Source organism: Pipistrellus hanaki (genome assembly GCF_964339955.1).
Source record: "Pipistrellus hanaki genome assembly, chromosome: 10".
NCBI classification, from domain to species: Eukaryota; Metazoa; Chordata; class Mammalia; order Chiroptera; family Vespertilionidae; genus Pipistrellus; species Pipistrellus hanaki.
In genome coordinates this window covers 12,385,723-12,407,164 of record NC_140512.1, presented here as the reverse complement: position 1 = coordinate 12,407,164, position 21,442 = coordinate 12,385,723, and the positions used below count along the sequence as shown (strand labels likewise).

Sequence of the window (21,442 nt, the reverse complement as noted above, 5' to 3'; positions counted from 1 at the left end):
TATGCACTGTTCTAGCTCATTTTCTATAGAGGACTTATGTATTCTGGATTTTACTATCCGAGTGGGGTCCTGGGTCCTGGAACAAATCCCCCACGGATACTAAGGGTAGTTAAGTTTTGGGGAGAGTCAAAGTTATCCATGAATTTTCAACTATGCATGGTTTGACGCCCGTAACCCCACCTCCATTGTCAAGGATCAATTGTAGTTGTTTCACCACTTATATCTCACTTGAATGTGTCACCCCAAAATAAGTTTAGCAAATTACACAGAGAACAGATTTTAAACTAGAATACAAAGCCCCCTATACTTACGATGTGTAACGGACTGGAGCTCTAGGCCACACAGCCTGGGATAAGGTTCTCCTGCCCCCAGGCACCTGCTCCAGGGAGCAGCAGGGCAGGGATTCTCTCCTCTCTGCAAGCACAGGAGCTACCTGAAGCTTGTTAGACACACAGGTTCTCAAGTCCCCCATCAGCTCTAGGGGGAGGCTGAGGACGGGCAGAGACTGATGCAGGTGGGTCTCCAGGCTCACTGTGATGACACCTGGTCTCATCACCAGTAAGCGACGATGCAGGGGCCCCGGGGAAGACTCCAGTGAGAGAGAGAAAACAATTCAGCCCTTTTACAGAATTTTACCAGGGAAGGGAAGGTGTAAGGCACCCAATAAAGGAAAGATACAGGATATGTCATACACCCTCACCCCAGAAAGGGCCTGAGGGGCCAGCAGAAGCCAAAATCACTGAGCAGTTCTGTCATTAGTCTCCGCCAGGAAAGGCCACGCATGGGCCCAGTGCTTCTAGGAGTGCTGCCCCAAGCACCGGCCACTGAAAGAAAGCATGTGTTTCTGATAGTCAACCCACTAAGCACAGTGTTCAGTTTAGCGGACATACTTTTTCCCCCAGTGCCTGGACAGGACCCTTTTGGGGGTTCTTCCTTCTCAAGACATCCATGCCACTGCCCCTGGTGTGTGATCCCAGGCCAATGACTAGCGGTTGGAAGGGGGTGGGACCTGGCCCTGCAGGCGGGTGTCCCCAGGCCTCTCCAGTGTCAGAGTAGGAGGAGAAGGGAGAGAACATGGAGAAGAGCGTCCCTGGCAGGGAACTAAGAATTCTCTATCAAACCTGGCCGTCCCACTTGTTACAAAGCTATTTAGACACGGTCAAGTATAAAATGTTTTATTTAACAGTGTGTTACCTTGACTTAAAGTTTCTAAATATTTAGATAAATAGTATGTGAGCTGTTTGAATTCTTGTAGTGATTAGGGGGCAGGCCTAAAATCCCCAGTAGGGATAAATGTCCAGATTTTGAGGACTATGGTCAGTAGATTTATTTCCAAGCTGGGAATGTGCTATTCCAAAGAGACATCCATCCACTGGTTCACATGGAGCAGGCAGACAGCCTCCAAGTTCCTCAGGGGAAACATTACCCAACAGATCTCTAAAGTGTGAGGTTCAGGAAATAATGGCAAGTGCATTTTATAAAGTAATTTCTTAGTATGTAAGGTTTAAATTTTTTTTTTTTCCCCCTAGCCAGTTTGGCTCAGTGGATAGAGTGTTGGACTGTGGACTGAAGGGTCCCAGGTTTGATTCCAGCCAAGGGCACATACCCAGTTTACGGGCTCAATCCCTAGGAGGGGGCATGCAGGAAGCAGCCTATCAATGATTCTCTCTCATCGTTGATGTTTCTATCTCTTTCTCCCTCTCCCTTCCTCTCTGGAATCAATCAATCAATCAATAAAAAGTATTTTTTTAAGTTCATTTTTAATTGGTTCTTTTCACTCATCTCAATTTCTTAATATATTTCAAAAATTTCTGAGGAGAAAAGGGCACTGAAGGTAGAATGCCAGGTCATTTACCAGATTTCCCAGGGCACAGAGATGTTACTGGTCACACATGTGGCAGATGAGGATCCACCAAATGTTCTGAGCTCAGCTGGTGCCTAAGGCACAACATTCCTTCAAATGAGATGCCATCCTTATCCCGTGGGTCACAAAAGGGGAGAAAGAAGGGCCATTAAAGAATGACCAACATCACCACATATATCTTAGCTCTACTAAGAACGTGGGGAGTGGAGTGAAATGAATTTTCAGTATAATGAGGCTAATGAAGGAAATTAAAAAAAAAAAAAATGAAAGAAAGGAGAACCCAACAAGAGCCACATGTTGCTATGCAACAGAGAGGATGAGAAAGAGCAGACAAGTTAAAATTTTATTATGTAATCTCTCATGTGTTTTTGTGATAAACACAAAAACAAGATGGGGACTACTCTGATAACAACTTCAGTCTGAAAAAAAAGTGACGCAAACACTGAATAATCAGACTATTTTATGTCCTTCAAATTACAAAAGACTTTGACCACATATCCACAGTCCAAACCCAGAGAGAACACAAGTATTTTTTGAGGAAAAAATTCCTTTCCTAGTATTCAAAAAGTATTTGATTATTTACCTCTCAACACTTTTATCTGAAATTATCTCAGAAAAAAAAAAAAAAGGTATGTGATTGGAAAGTACTCAGCACACGGGCTAATTTCTAAAGAAAAATTTAAGGGAAAATTTCCATATGTAATAACCACAGCAGGACTGTTCACACCAAAATAAATGAGAAAAAAAACAAAAACCCAAGAAGTTTCTGTATTAACAGTTAGCTCCGGCAAACAAGGGCACTCTGGCCTCTCAGCACCCAAATTCTTATCCTGAGTTTGTTATCTGGGCAACTCAGAGGCTCACTTTCAAATGGTGTGTCAGTCTAATTCAATTGACTCATTAGTAATCTAACCTAATAATTCTAACCTAATAATAGAGTAATATGCAAATTAACCACTACTCCACTACAAAGCCAGGCCCACCAGCCAACCAGAGTGAGTATGCAAATTAACCCAACAAAAATGTTGGGTTAATTTGCATACACAGAGGGAGGGAGGAGTGAAGACAGCATAGAAGGAAGAGGGAGGGAAAATGGAAGGCAAGGCAAGGCGGCTGCAGGAGGGAAAGCACTGGCAGCGTGTGCAGGGCGGGTCGAGGTGCGCAGCCGTGGTGGCAGCGCACAGTGAGAAGCCCGCTGGAAGTCTTGCAGGAATATTCCTGCAACAGGTGCCTAGTGTATTATAATAATAAAAAGTTTTTATTAATCCTCACCCAAGGATATTTTTTTTAAAAGTGGAAGGAAGGGGGAGAAACAGAGAAAGAGAGAAACATCGATGTGAAAGACACAAAAGTGGTTGCCTCCTGCTTGCTCTCCAAGCATGGCTGGGGATCAAACTTGGGACCCTTCAGTCTATGGGCTGACGTTCTATCCACTGAGCCAAACTGGCTAGGGCTATAATACAAAAATTTTAAAGAAAAGAAAAGCTTGGACTAGGTTGTTAGAAATGTTATAAAACTGAGATGATTTCTTTAATTATTTTTACTTAAGAACAAACGCTGATCTGTCTCTTCTGAATACAGCACATAACTGGCTTCAAGAAACATCTGTAGTATAAAAGAATGTCTCTCACATTTGAGAAGTACATAAGTCCATCTAGTTCCAAACCCAAGGGAAGCCCTGAATTACCTCTAATACCCCACAACTAGTGGTGCCCAATTTAAACACCTAACAGTCCAATTCAGGGACTCCTCTTTCCTGGAGAAGCATCTTAGCTCTCATTGCCAAATCACTTTTCTTCTATCAAGCCTAAATCTATCTCCCTAGGGTTCCCACATACTGGGCCTATACCCTGACACTAAGAAAAGTCAGATCCACCTACCACAAGGCAGCTGAGCCACCCACACTTATTTGAAGGCAGATAGCATGCCCTCAGTTCTCTATGCCAGCCAGGAACCCCCAAATCTCTCTTCCCTGCTTCTAGCCACCGCCCTTGAGTCATTTTTGGATCTCCTTCTACTTAATCCAAGGCTAATAAATCCATCTATCTTTACAATACAGAGTGCAGGGCTAAGAGAGATTTTCCAGAAATAGTTTGAGCATGAGTGTACTAGAGTGCATTTCTATTTTTGTAGTTGAGAATCCCATTAGCTAGTTTTGATGGCAAATCTCAGGGCCCAGTAAAAGTTAATTAAAGGCCCTGTGTTATTATCATAATTTTTTAATCTCCTTGGAGCTATTTCAGTGTTTTGATTTCTCAAGATCTTTTGAGGACCCCATTTCAACTGGATTTGAAAATTCCTCATAAACTACTTTGATGATAATTGCAACCAGCGACTTTATCCAGGAAACAAACACTAAATTGTTAAGCAAAACAGAGCCTGGGGCCAACCTCAGCATCTTCTAGAAATAGCTCCCCTGACTGATGTACAGCCATCTCTTATCTTCTACCCAATGACTACATCTCCTAACTGCTATTTAACACAACCAGCACCTTCTGTCTTGGCCAAAGTTGCTCATTAAATGTTTTGCTGAGGTCCCGACACATATTTACGACATTTCCCTGATCAACCAATCTAACGATATTTCAAAGAAAACATTGGCCTGGTCTAGCATGACATTCTTCCGGGTGAGCCCAGAGGGTCTTAGTAATTACTATTTTCATCTCATCATGAGAACACAAATAGACTTTCCTGAAGAACTGACTCCATCTTCTTCACTTGTTAATTTTCAGAATTCATTTTCTTGACCCCTTTGAAAGTGCAGAATGACATTCATCATCTTCAGTCTCCCAGTTCCTCACCCATGTTTTATGATTCTCGAAAATGTCTGATAGTGGTTCATGGCTACATTTGGAAGGAACCTCATTGCCCTGGGATAGGAAAAGCCTATCTCCTGGAAAGATGCTGCCACTCAATTGGCCTCCAACCTCCTTTGCCAATTGTGATCTTCATCCCCATACTGGTTAACAGGCACTCTTCTTTCTTTGCCTGCTTTCCCACTGTCCTGGATGCTTGTCTGAGTCATTGCTGCACCCTCAGTTCCATGTCCCAGATGAATGTTCATTCAAATAAACACATAATAGAAGAGCACACTTGCCGACACTGGTTTGGCTCAGTGGATAGAGTGTCGGCCCTGAAAGGTCCCAGGCTCGATTCTGGTCAAGGGCATGTACATTGGTTGCAGGCACATCCCCGGTAGGGGGTGTGCAGGAGGCAGCTGGTCGATGTTTCTCTTTCATTGATGTTTCTAACTCTCTATCCCTCTCCTTTTATCTTTGTAAAAAAATCAATAAAATATTTTTAAAAAAATACAAAAGCACACTTGGAAGTGAATCATTTTGCTTTCACTGTTGCAAGTCACCTCTGAAACATTAGTTCCAGGGAAGGTGCCTCCCCTTCTCCAGCTCCTCCTATGGCCCTCGGAGGGCATCAGCATGACCACCAGCCCACGCACTGAATGCGGATCAGATCAGTAAGTCTATGCCACACCCCTTTCTCATCTCCACGCTGTGTACTTTCCTTGCATCGTCTATACTTATGATTTAAACTCTAACCGAAGCAAAGAATTCCATTGGGACCTGTCTTTCTCACCCTTTGTGCTTTCTCAGGGAAGCTGTGCTTGCTCAATCTGAATGGCTTCCTTTAGTGACTGCTGATTCTCTTGCAGTAGTTTCCCCTTCAGAGTCTCCTGTTCTTTACCCAGGCCCGCCAAGAAATGTGGATCCTCGGTTTGACCCGTGCCTCTGTAGTTGATACTCTTGCCAATGTAAGGCATCGAGGGCTGGCCTGCTGGCTATTCCCACCCTGGAGAAGTCTCATTTTTGCCTCTCTCCATTTGAAGGGCTACAGCTTAACGTAAAACTAGAAAGTAACAGCAGGGTCAGGGATGGGAGCACCCAGCCTTGGAGTTTCAAGCTCCCAAAGTTATGCCTTCTCCTAGTGTTGTTTTCACCATATGTTTAATGTAATCAGTACTCGACATCCTTCAATGCAAAAGGCAAACACATGTTCTGAATGAATGTTAGCTTGAATCCTACATGGGCGTCTGACTCTCATCTGATTTTGATGAAGAGGTTTGAAGGTTGTAGTGAAGAGTTACATTTATTTCCAAGAGTATCCAACTTCCAAAAAATGTGAGGGAAAATCAAATCTGAAGCAGTTTCCCTTCGTGAGGTAAAAAGACTCTGTTGGGGAAAGGAGTGAGGTGGGTGAAGTTGGGAATGATAGAATGCGTACATTTAATAGTTAAAGAAGACCAAAGACCAAACCTTCTTCATATGCATCAAGCTATTTAGAGCAAGATGATTTGTGTATGGCTGAACTAATTATGAGTAAGTAGCAAAGCCACTCATTAATGAGTTTAGTGGCCTTAAATAAGTTTCTTTACCTTTCCTGAACACATGGTACTTGGTTTACAAAAAAGACAGGTTAAGCTATTTTTAAGATTCTACAATTAAAAGTGATCACAACTAATATCCACAAACTCGATGCTGGGGGGTTATGTTCATGCATGCTGAACTGCATCCCCATTCATCTGATTCACCATTCAGAAATGTATTTTGGTCAATCTATCTGTCTCCTTTATTAGGCATAGCGCTCTTAACCTAATCCATTTGTCCAAAACAGTGCCAGCACATTTGGAAAAATAGTGGTAATGATGGATGTATGGAACTACTTGCTGAGTGATACCCACAGATAGTAGTGCCACAAGGCTCTCTGTAGAGAAGTCCCCAGAGTGCCAGCCTGTGCTACCTTCCAGGGAAGAAGGAGAGGTTCTTGGGAAGGCAGATGGAGCACTTCAAAGGAGCTAATGAGGTTAGAGATAAGGCCACCAGAGAAGGCAGAGCCTGTATGAGACAGCTAAAAAAAACCTGCCAGAGGTTTGTCAGTTTCTCAAATAAGTTACATGTAGAATTACCCAGAAGGTTTTTATGATTAATCCTTACCCAAAGATATTTCCCATCGATTGGTTTCCTCCTGCACTAACTCAGACCAGGGCCCCGGCCGGGGAGGACCCTGCAACCAAAGTACATACCCTTGACCAGAATCAAACCTGGGATCCTTTGGTCTGCAGGCTGATGCTCTACCCACCGAGTCAAACTGGCTAGGACAAAGGGTTCAGTTTTAAGGATCTGAGGATCTGTGCACAACATACTGACTCTGGTTATTAATTCTGTATCATATTACATACTTGAAATTTGCTAAGAGTTCTTAGGTGTTCACACCACACACACCAAAAAAAGTAAGATAATGTATATGCTAATTCTCTTGATGGTATTAATCATTTCACAACGTATGATGGAATCATCACATTGTACACTTTAAATACAAAGAATTTTGTTCATCCATAAAGCTGAAAAAATAAAATAAAATTGAAATTCTGTTTTGTGTATTTTACCACTTTTTTAAAAAGGGAAGTTAAAAAAAAAATCAGCTGCAGTCCAGTGAATGAATCAGCCAGGCACGTGACCTTTATCCCCCTACCCCCTCCAGCTAGTCTGCACTGCTCCTGCCCATGCTTTCCAGCCGCCAAGCAGAAAGAATAAACCTAATGAGCTCAAGTGTCAGCGCAATATAAATTACCGCCACAGAGAAAAAAAGAGAAACAACTTGATGCATGGCCGGGGATCTAAAAGAGGAATGTCTACCATTGTTTGTGATTATGGATCACATCACAATCTAATAGCAATTTTTATTTAATCAATAATTTCCATGCTGAACAGACAGCCCTGTTACAGAGAATCGACAAGTAGGTACTGATAGCGCCAAGCCTTGTTATTAATCTTTCCTCCCCTGGCTTATCAGCCAAACTACTGTAAAAGGCGCCACGAGGCACCACCACCAAGATGGATTTTAGAAGTCACCTTTCTCCTCTCCCCTCCTTTCCTTTTTCCCTCTCCCGTAACATATCACATAACGTAGGCTCTACATTTATTTGAGTAACTTGGAGCTTGAGTGGCATAAAAAGGCGGTTCACATTAAGCAATTTCACAAATCAGTGGGACCTAGACCATCACTCAGGGTTAGCCATTATAGGCTAATAAATCATACTTCCTCTTTGAGTTGTCAATCGCCAAAAGGCCTTGTACAAACGTTGGCATCTGTAACTCGGTAAAGGCTTTTCATCTTGAAGTAAGATGCTCTAGACTGATAACAAGAATAATCCCCTCTTGATCAAAAAAAAAAAAAAAAATCTGCATTTTAGCAATTAAAGCTGCTGCCAGAAGTCAAATGGCTCCGTCCTAAGACTGCAGGAAAGTTTATCTCCTCTAAACACAAGCAGAGCGCAGTGAGTGCAGTGTTTCACTTGGTGTGACTGCTTTATCTTGTGCTGGAAAACCGCGCCATGTCTCACCAAGTGCTCGGCGAGAAAGGTTCAAGAACATTTGCTCCCTCCAGGAGAAGCCACCGGAATGGCCTAGTCTCCGTGGACCTGTGGTGAAGGGAGCTCTCAGCTCCTAGGTACACACCACGTGTGCTCGGCACAGAGGCAGCACCCAAAGAAGCACATGTCTGTGCAGGTGAAGTGGAGGAGCAGAGGAGACAAGACCCAGCCAGGGATGAATGGAAGGAGACCAACCACCTCACCAACAGAGGGCGCTGCACAGTTTTGTTTTGCTGATTGGGAAGATATTTTAGGAACCTGAGATGGTTTATTGGTAACTTGAGAGTAGGCACGCACACATAGCACACACACACACACACACAAAAGGTGATCATCACAATAAAATCCTCTCTAACTGGGCCCTGAAAAACGTGACTAGCACTGTAGCAGGTCTCTTCCAAGTCATCAGAGATCACTCCACTTCAAAGAGAAACAGTAGAATTGTAGGTAGTAAGGAGCCTGGGCCACACACACAAGAAACAAGGGTTCCGGGGGCAAAACCACCTCAGCCAGCCACCTGGAGCCTCCTGACTGCTCTCTGAACAACATCTACCACATCCACATTGGCTGTGAAAACTGTAATTGTAAAACATCTCCAAATGATGCTCCCAATTATTTCTAAAAATAATTTCTACTGCAAGTCCCACATCTTGACTCACCTCAGTCTATCACTGCCCCTCTCCAACACATGGTACTTACGGCTTCCAGGGCATTGCCAAGAGCCCACTCCATCTCTCTAACATGCATGCTGCCTCCATGTTCCTCCATCAGGAACAAGTGATTCCCTTTACTCCATCGGAACATAAGTCAGACTCCTAATCTATCACTCAGGTCACCCAGGAAACAGTGCTATGCTAACCTTTAATATTATTTTCCACTACGCTCTGCCTTCCAAAACACTTTGGTTTACCATAACTCCACTATTTTCCACTCTTCAACCCAAAAGATTAGGATAGGTCTGTGGTCGGCAAACTGCGGCTCTTTGGCCCCTTGAGTGTGGCTCTTCAAAATACCACAGCCTGGGTGAGTCTATTTTGAAGAAGTGGCGTTAGAAGAAGTTTAAGTTTAAAAAATTTGGCTCTCAAAAGAAATTTCAATCATTGTACTATTGATATTTGGCCCTGTTGACTAATGAGTTTGCCGACCACTGGGATAGGTCATTTCGCACTTATATTTCTAAGCCAAAAAAGTATCAAAAACACCAACCTTTTACTATATTAGCCACTATCATAGATAAAATTCTCCTATACTTTCTGCATTAATTAACTTTTAACTTCCATATGTCAGCCCCAACATATCCCTGCAGTGGTCTTTCCCTATTTAAATCCATCTCTTCTTTAAAGACCAGGTTCAAATGCAATCTCTACAAGAACTTCCTCTCATTCCTTCTTTTGCAACTTCAACTTACCTGTTTTCCCATAGCTCTGCCTGCACATCTTTAGTCCTCACAACAGCCCACCCTTTATCTCACTGAATAGCCTCTCCTGTACTAGTATGTTCCCCTTATGCAAAGGGACACACACAAAGTATCTATGTGTCAGGTTTTATTCTCCCCATCAGCCCCAATCCCAACCCAAGTCCATAGACCTGATATGCATGCGTATTTCCTTTCAGCACTATGCCTGCAATTTTCATAGTGGCCAAGAGGTGGTGATGTTGTATCAGTAGGTAAGATCAATAAGCCTATAGATGAGAGGGTACGACTGAATGAAAAACATACTTATATATACTCCTTTAAAGTCTTCTTAATCTTTATGTTCTTCAATTAATTAAGTTTACTAGTACAACTTCTTGTGGAGTCCATTCTTCCTTATATTTGAACTAGAATTCGTGCAGGTGGGGTTCCCTCGGCCTGGAGGAGCCATGGGAGGTTGGCCAGCTGCAAGAGGTTGGCTGTGGGAGCACTCTGACCACCAGCAGGAAGCTCCTGCATTGAGCATCTGCCCCTGGTGGTCAGTGCACATGCAGCAGTCATTTGGTCACTCAGGCTTTTATATATACAGATAATGCTGTAGCTTTACAAAGCACTTCCATGACATGATCTCATTTTGTCCTCATAAAAACATCAAATTTAACAACAGAAGTTGTAGGGTAACTTACTCAAAGTCAGGAACAGCTATTGGCAGATACAGGAATAGAAGATAAACCTCTAACATATAATCCAATGCTCTCTTCACACCCCAATCACTGATTAATATTAGTTTTACCAGTACTTGGGTCAGGTGTGGGGGTAAGTAGTTTAGTCTTTTGAGGTTATGCCATTGATAGTTCTATTCTCATGCTAACATTAATTGTTCTAGAAATGAAAATAAAAACCATCTCCGGCAGTGTTTAGCTAATCTCAGAAAAGCCTAAATGTCCCTGAATCTTCAAAAAGTCCTTGCATAGAAAATTGCTTTCTGTGCCTGGCGCTCTGTTTTATGTCAAAGCCGGAGTCTGATCTCCAGTCCTGCTGGCCATGATCTCAGAAGCTGATGTCTGAATGACTTCCCTTGGTCTGTGGGAAAAAAAAAATGATGGAATTTCTCCACCGAGACCTAGGGCCTGGCTGATGTTTGGCCTCATTGAGAACTACTAAGTGTCTAACCTTAGCAAATGCAGTTTTAAATTTAAGCTCTGCCAATTTACACACACACATGCATGCACACACAAGTATGTACGATATACATATACACACATGCATAAAAGCACACCACCTGCATATATATTAAATAGCCTTTTGCTAAGACTATTTAACGAGGATATTTTTTCTCTTAAATCTGATCAATCTAAAGTATACATCAGCAAGAGAAAACTTATCTTGAATCATAAATATAGTTTTTTGGTTGGTTGTTTTTCACACTGTAAGAGGAAAGGTATGGGCAGTACTGGGGGCAATGTTGCCCCTCAGGGGACATTGGACAATGTCTGGAGACGTTCTGGGTTGTCATGATGCGGGAGGGCACTCTTGCCTCCAGTGGGCAGAGGTCAGCAATGCTGCTAATAGTCCCACAATGGACAGGCCCCACAACAAAGATTTCCTGCCCCCATGTGCCCAGGGTGGGAAGCCTTGGTGTAGAACGATTATCAAGCAGAAGTCTCAGAAGGATGTCAGGACAATAGAATCCATAACAGGATGAGTCTCTGATGCTCAGCATAGCACAAGGGAGTGTAAGGAGCAATCTGAAGCCCAAGGAACCTCTCCAGTCGTTCTCTCTCATGGCTTCATGAACCGGCCAGGGGGGGTGGGGAGGAGGAAGGGTGCTGTAATTATTATTAAATAATTAATAATTACAGCATCTTGACGTAATTATTAATTTCATGGTGACATGCCAACCCATACACTGCCCAAATACCAACCTGGCAACTGGTAAATATCCTTACACTTTTTCACTTTTATAAGAATAGTCAGTATTCTAGTACGTAGTATTAATATCCTTATTTCACAGGGAGGGAATGTGCAGTGTCTAGGGTGAACAAGTAGGGCTTGCACTCAGGTCTATCAGCTTTGAAACACATTCTACTGTTGCTGTGGGAGAACAGGGGTAAGTCATGGAATTCTTTCAGATCGGGCGCTATTTTTTTTCTTACAAAATCATCACCATCACAATCACCATCATCACCATCATCACCACCACCACCACCACCACCATCACCACCACCACCACCACCACCACCACCACCACCACCACTATCACCATCATCATGCCTCAAAAGTTGACCTCCATGCTTTGCTTTGACCATAACCATATTTCCCACCTGTTTCTCAGAAGTTTTCTTGGGTAACCCTCATGCACTCTCTCTTCTGAGCCCCTAGCATCTCAACTACACATTTTTGTCTTCATTATATCCTGCCTCCTTCTGTTCATTACACTTTTATATTTCGTTCTCACCCCTCTCAATGGGAATGACCGGTCCTGGAGCACCTTGCCTAAGTCCTGCTGGCAATGTGCCCGCCTTCCAGCTGGGGCAGTGGGCAGCATGCAGGCTGCTCCTAGGCTCACTTCTGGTGAGCAGTTGTTGAGAGAATGCTGATCTACTAATGTCAGCTCATACTTTTCCTGATAAACAAGAGAGCACATCCTGCCAGCCAGATCTGCTATAGGCAGCTACATGTCAACAAAGTATGCAGCCCAATCCCTTTTGTATAAAGTGTGTCTTTAAAGACTATCCAATGGGACTAATTTTGGCAGATTCTTAAAGTTCACCTAAAGTACCACTCAGAACCAATCAATACGCTTTTGATAGGAAAATCCTCCCCAAATAGCAAAAAAAGTTACTTGGATGAAGAGTTTGATTAAATATTTCAGGGGACACATACCATGAAACATTTCAGGGGGTATAAAACAGCTCCGCAAATTTAAGGAAGTAACTAAGCCACTAATTACTCTGTACTAGATATATCTTATTCAAAATATTGATTTGTTACTCTTCATTTAGGGTGTTAAGGCACACTATAAAGGGAACATTTTAATCATTCAATTATTACCCAAAGTAATTAATATACCACCTCCACCCTCCCAGATAAATTAACCACAATTATTCTGGAGGGCACTTAATCTGCAGGGTTGGACTAGAGCCTGGGAAAGAGATGGCAAATATCTACCTCTTCATAACCCTACCTGGAGGCATCCATCAATTACTGGCTGCACATCCCCACCCCAGCTCCATGGCTGAAATGGAGTGGGGGTGGGTTGGGGAGGGGAGCTCATCACAGAACTCCAGGTGACTGCCAGCCAATAAGATGGCCCTTAAGATGAAATCTGTTTACCATCCCTATCCTGAGGACTATCCAACTCAAATCCTTCACTAGCTTTTACTAACACCGAGGACCAAGGAGGTGAAATGCCTTGGCCAAAACCCATCAGACAGACACAGACTGGAGAGCAGAATGGGGGCCTCTGCTTCAGTTAAGAGCATGTCCCAGCCCGGCAACAATGATTATTAAACAAACCTTAAAACTAACATGCAGAAGCCACAAAACCGAACAGTACCACTCCCCTTCCCTCCCTCACCCAACCCTGCAACACACAAATACATAAAACAAAGAGATGAAGTCTCGTAGGTCCTCTGTCTGTTTCTCATTAGGCCGGCCGCATGTGATCTCTGTTTGGCCTTGGATGTTGGGGACAGCATTTATTTTCACGGCTGTTTCACAGTATGATAAGTGAGAAAATAACATTCTAAAGGGTCAAACAGTTCCAGGGAGGCCATCCTGAGGGTCAGAGCAGAGAGGGAGCTGCCACTCAGAATTCCCGTGGCCCTGGGAGGCTTTCAGTGGTGGACCACACAGCCCTCCAAGGCCCCTGCTCAGTCTAATCTCCCGAGTGTCTTTATGGGAACGATTTCTGCAGGTGCAATTTAGTCCGTAAGTTTTGTGTTTTTTTTAAAGTGACCCTTGAGGCACAATTGTCAAAGAACGGCTTTGAAGTTGGTAGTTCTTAGTCTATATTTTACATGCAGTATTTCCAAATAATTGAAGTAAATTAACTATTAACTCCACGTAGGGAAAATAAGATCAAAATCTCCACTCATTCGTTTTACATCTTATGTGCACACAAAACTAATTTCAGCATCGTATCTGAGACCCCTATCACATCTTAGACTCGATTTTCTCTTAGGTAAGGATATACAATGCAACTTTAACACAGGGATCAAAATCAGATGGAAAACATTTAAAATGCAAATTTAGGATCATGATATTAATAGGAAAATAATGTCTTCGCCACATCTTAACTTTCCCCCTTGTTTGTCAGGATGCATCAATTCTTCACAGATTAGATGTGCTCTCTTTATTTATCTGAATCTCTACGCTATTAAAAAGAAAGCCCTTCATTTTCATGCTGCCAATGAATAGAATTTGCTTTCAAATGGTAGCAATGGTGATTATAACTGTATTCTTTCAATAAAGGCAACTTCAGCATGATTTTAGAGGTCAAAATTCACAGCACATGAAAGCATTTAAAATCCAAGTAGGTAGTTAATCGATGTACAAAAAAGTGAATTCTGACACCATGCTTGAAAGTGGAGGAAGGAATTCAGAGACCGAAATACCAGCCAGTTCAAGCTGGGGCTGATGTACCCACAACTCACGTTCTTTGCCATCCAGCCCCACTGCTGAGAGACACAAACCTGTACAGTGGAATAGCCATAGCCATTCTGCTGGGCATGGTGCAGTGAATAAAACTATTAAAAAATAATTTAACCTTTTAAAGACCCTTGGAAAGAAATTTTTATTTACTAGGGGCTCAGTACATGAAATTCATGCATGGGGCAGGGGTGTCCCTCAGCCCAGCTTGCACCCTCCCCAATCTGGGACCCCTTGAGGGATGTCCGACCTAAATGGGCAGTCGGACATCCCTCTCACAATCCAGGACTGCTGGCTCCCAGCTTCCCTCCCCTGTTGGCCTGGTCCCCACCAACTGCCCTCCCCTGCAGGACTGTTCCCCCGCCCCCTCTTACTACCCTCCCCTACTGGCCTGGTCTCCTCCAACTTCCCTTCTCTATTGGCCCTACCACCCCTAACTGACCTCTCTGCTGGCCTGATCGCCCACAACTGCCCACCCCTGCAGGCCTGGTATTCCCTCCTCTGTAGGCCTGGTTGCTCCAACTGCTCTCTCTTACAGGTCTGGTTCCCCCCACAACTGCTCTCCTCTGCTGACCTGGTCACCCCTAATTTCCCACAACTGCCCTCCCCTGCAGGCCATCTTGTGGTGGCCATCTTGTGTCCACATGGGGGCAGCCATCTTTGAAGACATGGCAGTGGCCATCTTGTGTCTTGGCGTGATGGTCAATTTGCATATTACTCTCTTATTAGGTAGGATAATTTGTTATTTCTTAAACCGATAGAGAGGGTTAGAAATAGAGGGCAAGGAATTGCAACGATGCATCAAACAGGAGGCATTAGGCACAGTGATTATACAATTCTTAGTCTTTCAGATCCTAGCACCCATGTTTTCAAGTATAATTAACCACTCAGCAGTGGTGACCACAATGAGGTGCACATTCTTCAAATTTATTCCTTTTCTCCTTTATAAAAAGCCTCTCAAAACACCTGGGGTATATACACAGTGTCATTCAGAAACAAAGCAGGCCAGTTTCCAAGAACCTGAGACTAATGTGTGTGCATGCTGTGTGCAATTCAGATTCTCGTTCACCCAAGATGCACTGACTGGCAGGACAGGATTAACACAAGAGGGACAGGCAAGAATCAGAAAGCCCTTGCACCTGTGAGAAGCCAGGCCAGAAGACAGATTTGAGTTGTTTTGCTGAATAATGAAAGCTCAACCCAACCACACAAAATAGAAATAATACTTTGAGAGCAGCTTATTCAACAAGTGTAAATGTAAGATTCATGACTTTTGTAATATATAATGCACAACAGCAAAAAGAGGGTCCACGTAACTTAGAATTGATGTAAAAATGTGGGTTTTCCATTTATTTGGGAATGTTAGAATATGTGCTTTCAGGTGTCAAGGGAAGAGACAGGGCCTGCATCTTAACAAATCAATAATAAATGCAGTCTTAATTAAAGGTACTTTAAATTAATTAAGATTTGTTCTGTATATCTCTCTTACATTCTTGTTGCCTGCTATTTTAACTGATACCAAGAGAGGAACAAACTACAACACAAACCTAGTTAATAAAAATATATATCTATCTTTGTAGCTTCTGGGCATAGAAGTACATTTATGACAGTTTTAATACTAGTTTGAGAGTAACTAAACCCAATTATAATGATCTTGCTGGGAAGAGAAATTAATTAAACATCCAGAGATAAAGACCCCCCAGCAGAAGTAGCAAACACACACAATTGGGAGAAAGACAGGGCCTTGAAATAAAGAGGAGGAGAAGGGAAAGGCAATATTTAGCCCATCTGTTCGGACAGTAATGGGACAAGGTAATCTTTTCAAGAGAACATGGAGTGCATTACCCTGGAAATGAGACTACCTGGCGGGCAGAGTCAGCCAATTCCCTAATTCTCCTTCAACTCTGTGATTTGCTAATGTGAAACATATGTCTCCCTTTTGCACTAAGTTCAAATGACTCTGGAATTCCAACCGTGCAGCTCAGCGACTGAACCAGAACAAGGGGAGAACTTGTCAGGATTTAAGAGCTTTCAGCAAAGCCCTTCAATTGCAGCCGGCACCCTATTCCACAGAAGGATATCAATTATAGATAGTGACTTGCTTTAGCAGGCAGTCGGGACTGTCAGACACTAGATAGACAACCATGAAGAATCATGAATCTTTCTATTAACTGTACGAGGGGGAAAAAGAATGGGCCATGGCTATAAATATGGCAGGGCATCAGAATGGTTTAACACCTTGCCTCTTGGTTGTATGTACCATGAAAATTCAACTAATTCAAAGAATGTCCTCTCGCCAAGGGAAGCCATAAGAATGGAAGCTGTTAATGTTTCCTGTTATAAAAATAAAATAAAATAAAATAAAATAAAAATAAAAATAAGTGGCTTTTGCAAGCGATATTATTTCCATTTACCATCAAAGTACCATAATTAGGCAAACTTGAAGTATCTACTCATTTAACAAAAAATAAAGCACCTATTCTATGCACCAGGCCACTGTAAATGCTACCAGATACACCCAGGAGTATGAAGGTGCTTTTATGTAATGCAAAGTAAAATCAGTTTAAAGACACGGATTTGGAATCTTCACACTTCACATCACAAGTAAAAAGGTAGCAAATAAGTGATATAAACTAATATCTTTATGCTGTTGTCAGTTACCAATTTTAATTTACTCAACAAGTTTATTTAATCATATAATTTATCAGACTAAAATTAATGTCACGCAGATAATATATTAACTTTCCTTCTAATTCTGAGATGAATTTCTTCTAGCTATTTGGAATTTTTTTTAAATTACTGTATTCATTCATGTGTTTATAATAAAACAGAAAACATGGTGGTCATTTAATTGATAGTATAAGCAACCTTCCCTTAAAACTACTCAGATCTGTTAGAAACAGCATCACTGCCCAAAACCTTCCAACACTGAGATGAAATACAAAAACCTGCTATATTCACTGGTTTGAAATAGCCTTCCTGTTCAGTAGGCAGCACAAAGTTTAAGTTTGTGCTGGCCTCTAGTCAGCACAAATTCCCTTTATTTCATTTTATTAATATATTTTTATTGATTTCAGAGATGAAGGGGGAAGAGAGAGAGAAACAGCAATGATGAGAGACTCGGCGATCAGGTGATTCTTGCACACCACACATTGGGAATCGAGCCCGCAACCTGGGCATGTGCCATGTCCTGGAATCGAACCACGACCTCCTGGTTCATAGGTTGACCCTCAACCATTGAGCCACACTGGCTGGGCCACCACAATTCCCTTTAAATGTACGCCTCCTATTGAAAGGTAGGCTCTTATTTCATTTCGACTTGATAACGGCTGACCCACAGTCACAGCACTCCTTGAGAACTACAGCGACTTATCCACAGACAAGGAGCCAGGAGACGGCGGCGTCTCTCACAAGGACATTTTATTTAACCAGCACTGCCAGTGTCTAGGTTCTGATGGCAGTTGTTACCAGAACAATCCCCTCATTTACATCGGGCACTCATTATATCGCTCAGAGTGTTCTTGGCACACTCTCTTTTTGGGGAATATTTCTCCACATTAAAATAAAAATTCAAAACCTCTTTCCCCCCTTTCATATGACGATGTCTGTGGTTTCCATTAAAAACAGTCAGCAAGAATAAAGGGCCATTAAATCAGGCTTGGCTTAAAAATAACACTTGCATCAAATTAAAGAGAAAAAAAAAATAAATGAAGTTCATGGAAAAATTTGGAAATATACCTTAATTAAAACCATCTGACTTTTCTGGTTTCTTGCTGTGCTGAGAAATCTATAATTCTTCCTATACCATTACGAGGAGACAGGATTGAAAAAGACACAGGGGGGTCAGGGGGAATAACCCTGCTGAGGTCATGTTAAATCCCCAAAAACAATCTGTACATAACCCATCTCAAACCCGGCAAATCATACATTTAACACGATAATGTAACTGCAATGTGTGAAACAGATTCCCCAGGACGGGCCACGGTGCAGAAGACACACTTCAAAGGCTCATCGTACCGCCTATCAGGCATGTGGGATGTGTGAGGAATTTGATCATTTCAGTGGTGAAATGGAGGAGCCATGGATCATTGAAAAACGAAAAGTTACTAGAAAAGAAAAGAGGGTGAGTGTGCATATGGAGGTTAGGGAGTCGAAACAAAAGCTGTCCTGTCAGATTTCCCATCAGATTAAAAGCTTAGGAAACTGCCCACACTTAGTAAACCATCCTCCATGCCTCCACGGGGCCCTGTCTTTCCGCACTGAGCATGTGCACTACCTCTTCTTTTTTCCTTGATTTTCTAAATGCCCTTCCATCTCCATTGCTCCTGGTCACATTTGCCTGGGAGACTCCGCAGGCCTGAGAGAAAAGTGCCAAATAAAATGAAACACTGGCAAAGAACACGTGGCTTATCAGGTATGAGAACTGGGTGGGGAGGGCTGCAGTATTTCAATCAGTACACAGGGGAATTACGAGGAAAAGATTTCAGAGCCTGGGATGGCAAGAGAAGGTGTAGTTCTCAATGGGACCATGCTACAGCTTCAAAAGCAGACATCATTAAGCACAATCCACATCATTGCACAATACACATCTCTTTTTCCATGGAATTATTGGGCTTACAAGGGTTGGCCTCAAGTCAAGAAATTGCTAATGGCTTGCCCGAAGCATCCACCTATCTCACACACAGTACTAATTGCTGAATAAAACAATGGGAGATTCCTGAGGTGCTGAGGGGTTGGGAGAGGAAAGTAGAATGGAGGGAAGGAAAAAAAAAAAAGGAATCCCCCACTTCTACAATTTTTTTCTGTTGTTACTCTTGGAGAGGAGACTCAAACTTATTATAGTTAAAGGTTAATAATAATTCATGTCCAGTGTACTATTACTCAATAATCATCCAAGTCACTAACTCAAAATAGTGTTCTCTGACTTACAGGATCAGAGTCATTACACTTCTCTATTGAAGACTTTATTGGATTTTACACTAAGCTTTAGCTGACTGCACAGGTCAAGCACCGGGGCTCCGAGTTCTCTTTATTCTCAGAAAGTCATAAAGGGCTCTCCAGTTCGGAACACTGTTAGCTAAGAAACTCGACGCAGGGCAGGGTCAGGGAAGCTGATCCCGCAGAAAGGTCACGTAGTTGGAAAACCCAGTTGGCAAGTCTCTCTCTCACTTACGTGCACCAGCTGCTCCTGGGTGTCAAACTCCCGTGTGCAGCCTTCCCAGTGGCAGTTGGTCTCATAGATGACTTCAGGCTCCTGCTTGCTTTCATCTTTGTCCCCTTCCTCCTTCACCAGGGTGGTTACTTCCGGCTGATCCTGATAGGCGAGGGGAAGAAAGAAAGAAAAAAAAAAATCAGACAATGAAAAAAGAAAAAGACAAAAACTTGATTTGGATGTTTTCCTCCGGATGCAAATTTTTCGGTGAAAATACACAATCCCGGGTCTGTTAACTAGTTTTTGTGAATGGAAGAAGTCAAACATATGGAATCATTTCTGTGTATTTTTTCACAGTAATCAAATACACCTTCAGAGATTATTCACTTTGATTAAGGACAACAGTCCAGACCATAATGATGATAAGAAGTTGAGGCAAATTCCGCTATTCTTGAATACAACGGTGAAAAAAACACAACCAAAAATGTCATCCCATAAGAGAAGCAATTAAACTAGGTGATGTCATCTTTACCCAAAAGATCAGTCTTTCTCTTTTGGTTAAATTCTTTTCAGTATATTAATTTATTTATTCTCATATTTTGGAATCCAGGAAAATGATTACCAGTAATTCTAGTTCTGCTTTCCTTGTCCTTGGGGGCTGCTCTTAAGAGAGGCACTTTGTGGATTTTATAGGGATAATGTCTTCTTCTGATGTCCAATGATGCACTCTCTGCCCCAGAACCATGGCATCTAATGCTTGGGGACTGGGGGGGGGGAAGGGATGGGTACAGTCTTTCCTGGTCTTCTAAGCAGCTTTGTAGCAATTTAAATACAAATAATTTCTAGAATTCTGGGAGACAATTAGGTGTGTAGATTCGAGTTCTAATTTGGGGCTAGATGAGAAAAACTACATAAGCACTGAGGTGTGACCAGAAAGGATATTGACTAGCAAAATGCAAAAGGATGAATTTCAGAACCAACGGCACCCATTCATTCTATTTTCAAAGAGCTTGTCACTAAAACAAAAATGTGGGCTGCAAGACCTGGCCTGAGGTTTGGGCTGAAGCGGCCTGGCCATAGCAAGATCCAGATTCTGTGAATGTCCAGATTCTTGTCCAACCCCTATTTCTGGGAATCAATATTCCTTGACCTCTTTCCTGTGTCAGGCCTGGGGACCCCAGGAGGTGGGAAACACATCTTAAAACGAGGCTCAGAGGACCCCATCCTTTCAGGATTGGAGTAAAGGACTGGAATCTAAGTAGCCTTAGAATAGGTTGGTTGTGCCTGATCCCTCCCTGTTTCCCAGTCTCTCTTGGCAAGTGGGAAGTGGCAAAATGAGAATAAAAACATGACTGGTATAGAGAACATCACTAGCTCTGCCCAGCTAGTAATGGTTTAGGACCAGGAACTCAAAATTCAGGCCCAAGATCAAGATTAGGGACTGAAGCCCGGTCACATCAATGGTCAGCAACACATAAACCCAACCACTTACTCGAAGAATCATAGTTTATACCTCACACAGCTTCCTGCACTTGTTGTGTTTGCTTCTGAGCCAGAAAAACAAACTGAGTGCATTTCTGTAGCTGGCCTTCTGCCAAGTGCAGAGCCCAGGCGCCTCACCTGCTGGCCCCGTGGCCCCGGGCTGGGGAGGTCCTCGGCCGGTTTGATCTTGGATCGTTTGTTGTGCATCAGGTCGCCAGTGCTGCTCACCGCAGACTCGCTCGTGGGCTTGTTCTGCCGGTCACCGTTGCAGAAACAGAGACAAAAAGTAGGTTGTGATCAATGAGCAGGACCATTGCTAACACCTGCAACTTGAGAGAAACAGGCTTGTATGGCACTGGAACAACGACTCTGATGATGTTCCAACACCGTGGTAACAGAAAATACATTCAGGAGGGAGCTCCTAGTTTTATGAGTATAAACTCCGCAGGCCAGCGGTCGGCAAACTCATTAGTCAACAGAGCCAAATATCAA

At 42.8% G+C, this 21,442-nt stretch overlaps 1 protein-coding gene across 5 annotated transcripts in view; it reads right to left on the bottom strand.

The window, feature by feature from the left end:
• Nucleotides 1-21,442, bottom strand: part of GLI3 (GLI family zinc finger 3) — a 255,205-nt gene that overhangs the window by 41,105 nt on the left and 192,658 nt on the right. For all 5 annotated transcript variants that reach the window (XM_084896925.1, XM_084896927.1, XM_084896928.1 and 2 more), the window contains exons 9-10: nt 21,089-21,202; nt 19,490-19,630 (exon numbers count right to left, since the gene is read on the bottom strand). In XM_084896925.1, coding sequence (XP_084753051.1) covers nt 19,490-19,630; nt 21,089-21,202 — 255 coding nt within the window. The remainder of the gene's footprint in view (nt 1-19,489; nt 19,631-21,088; nt 21,203-21,442) is intronic.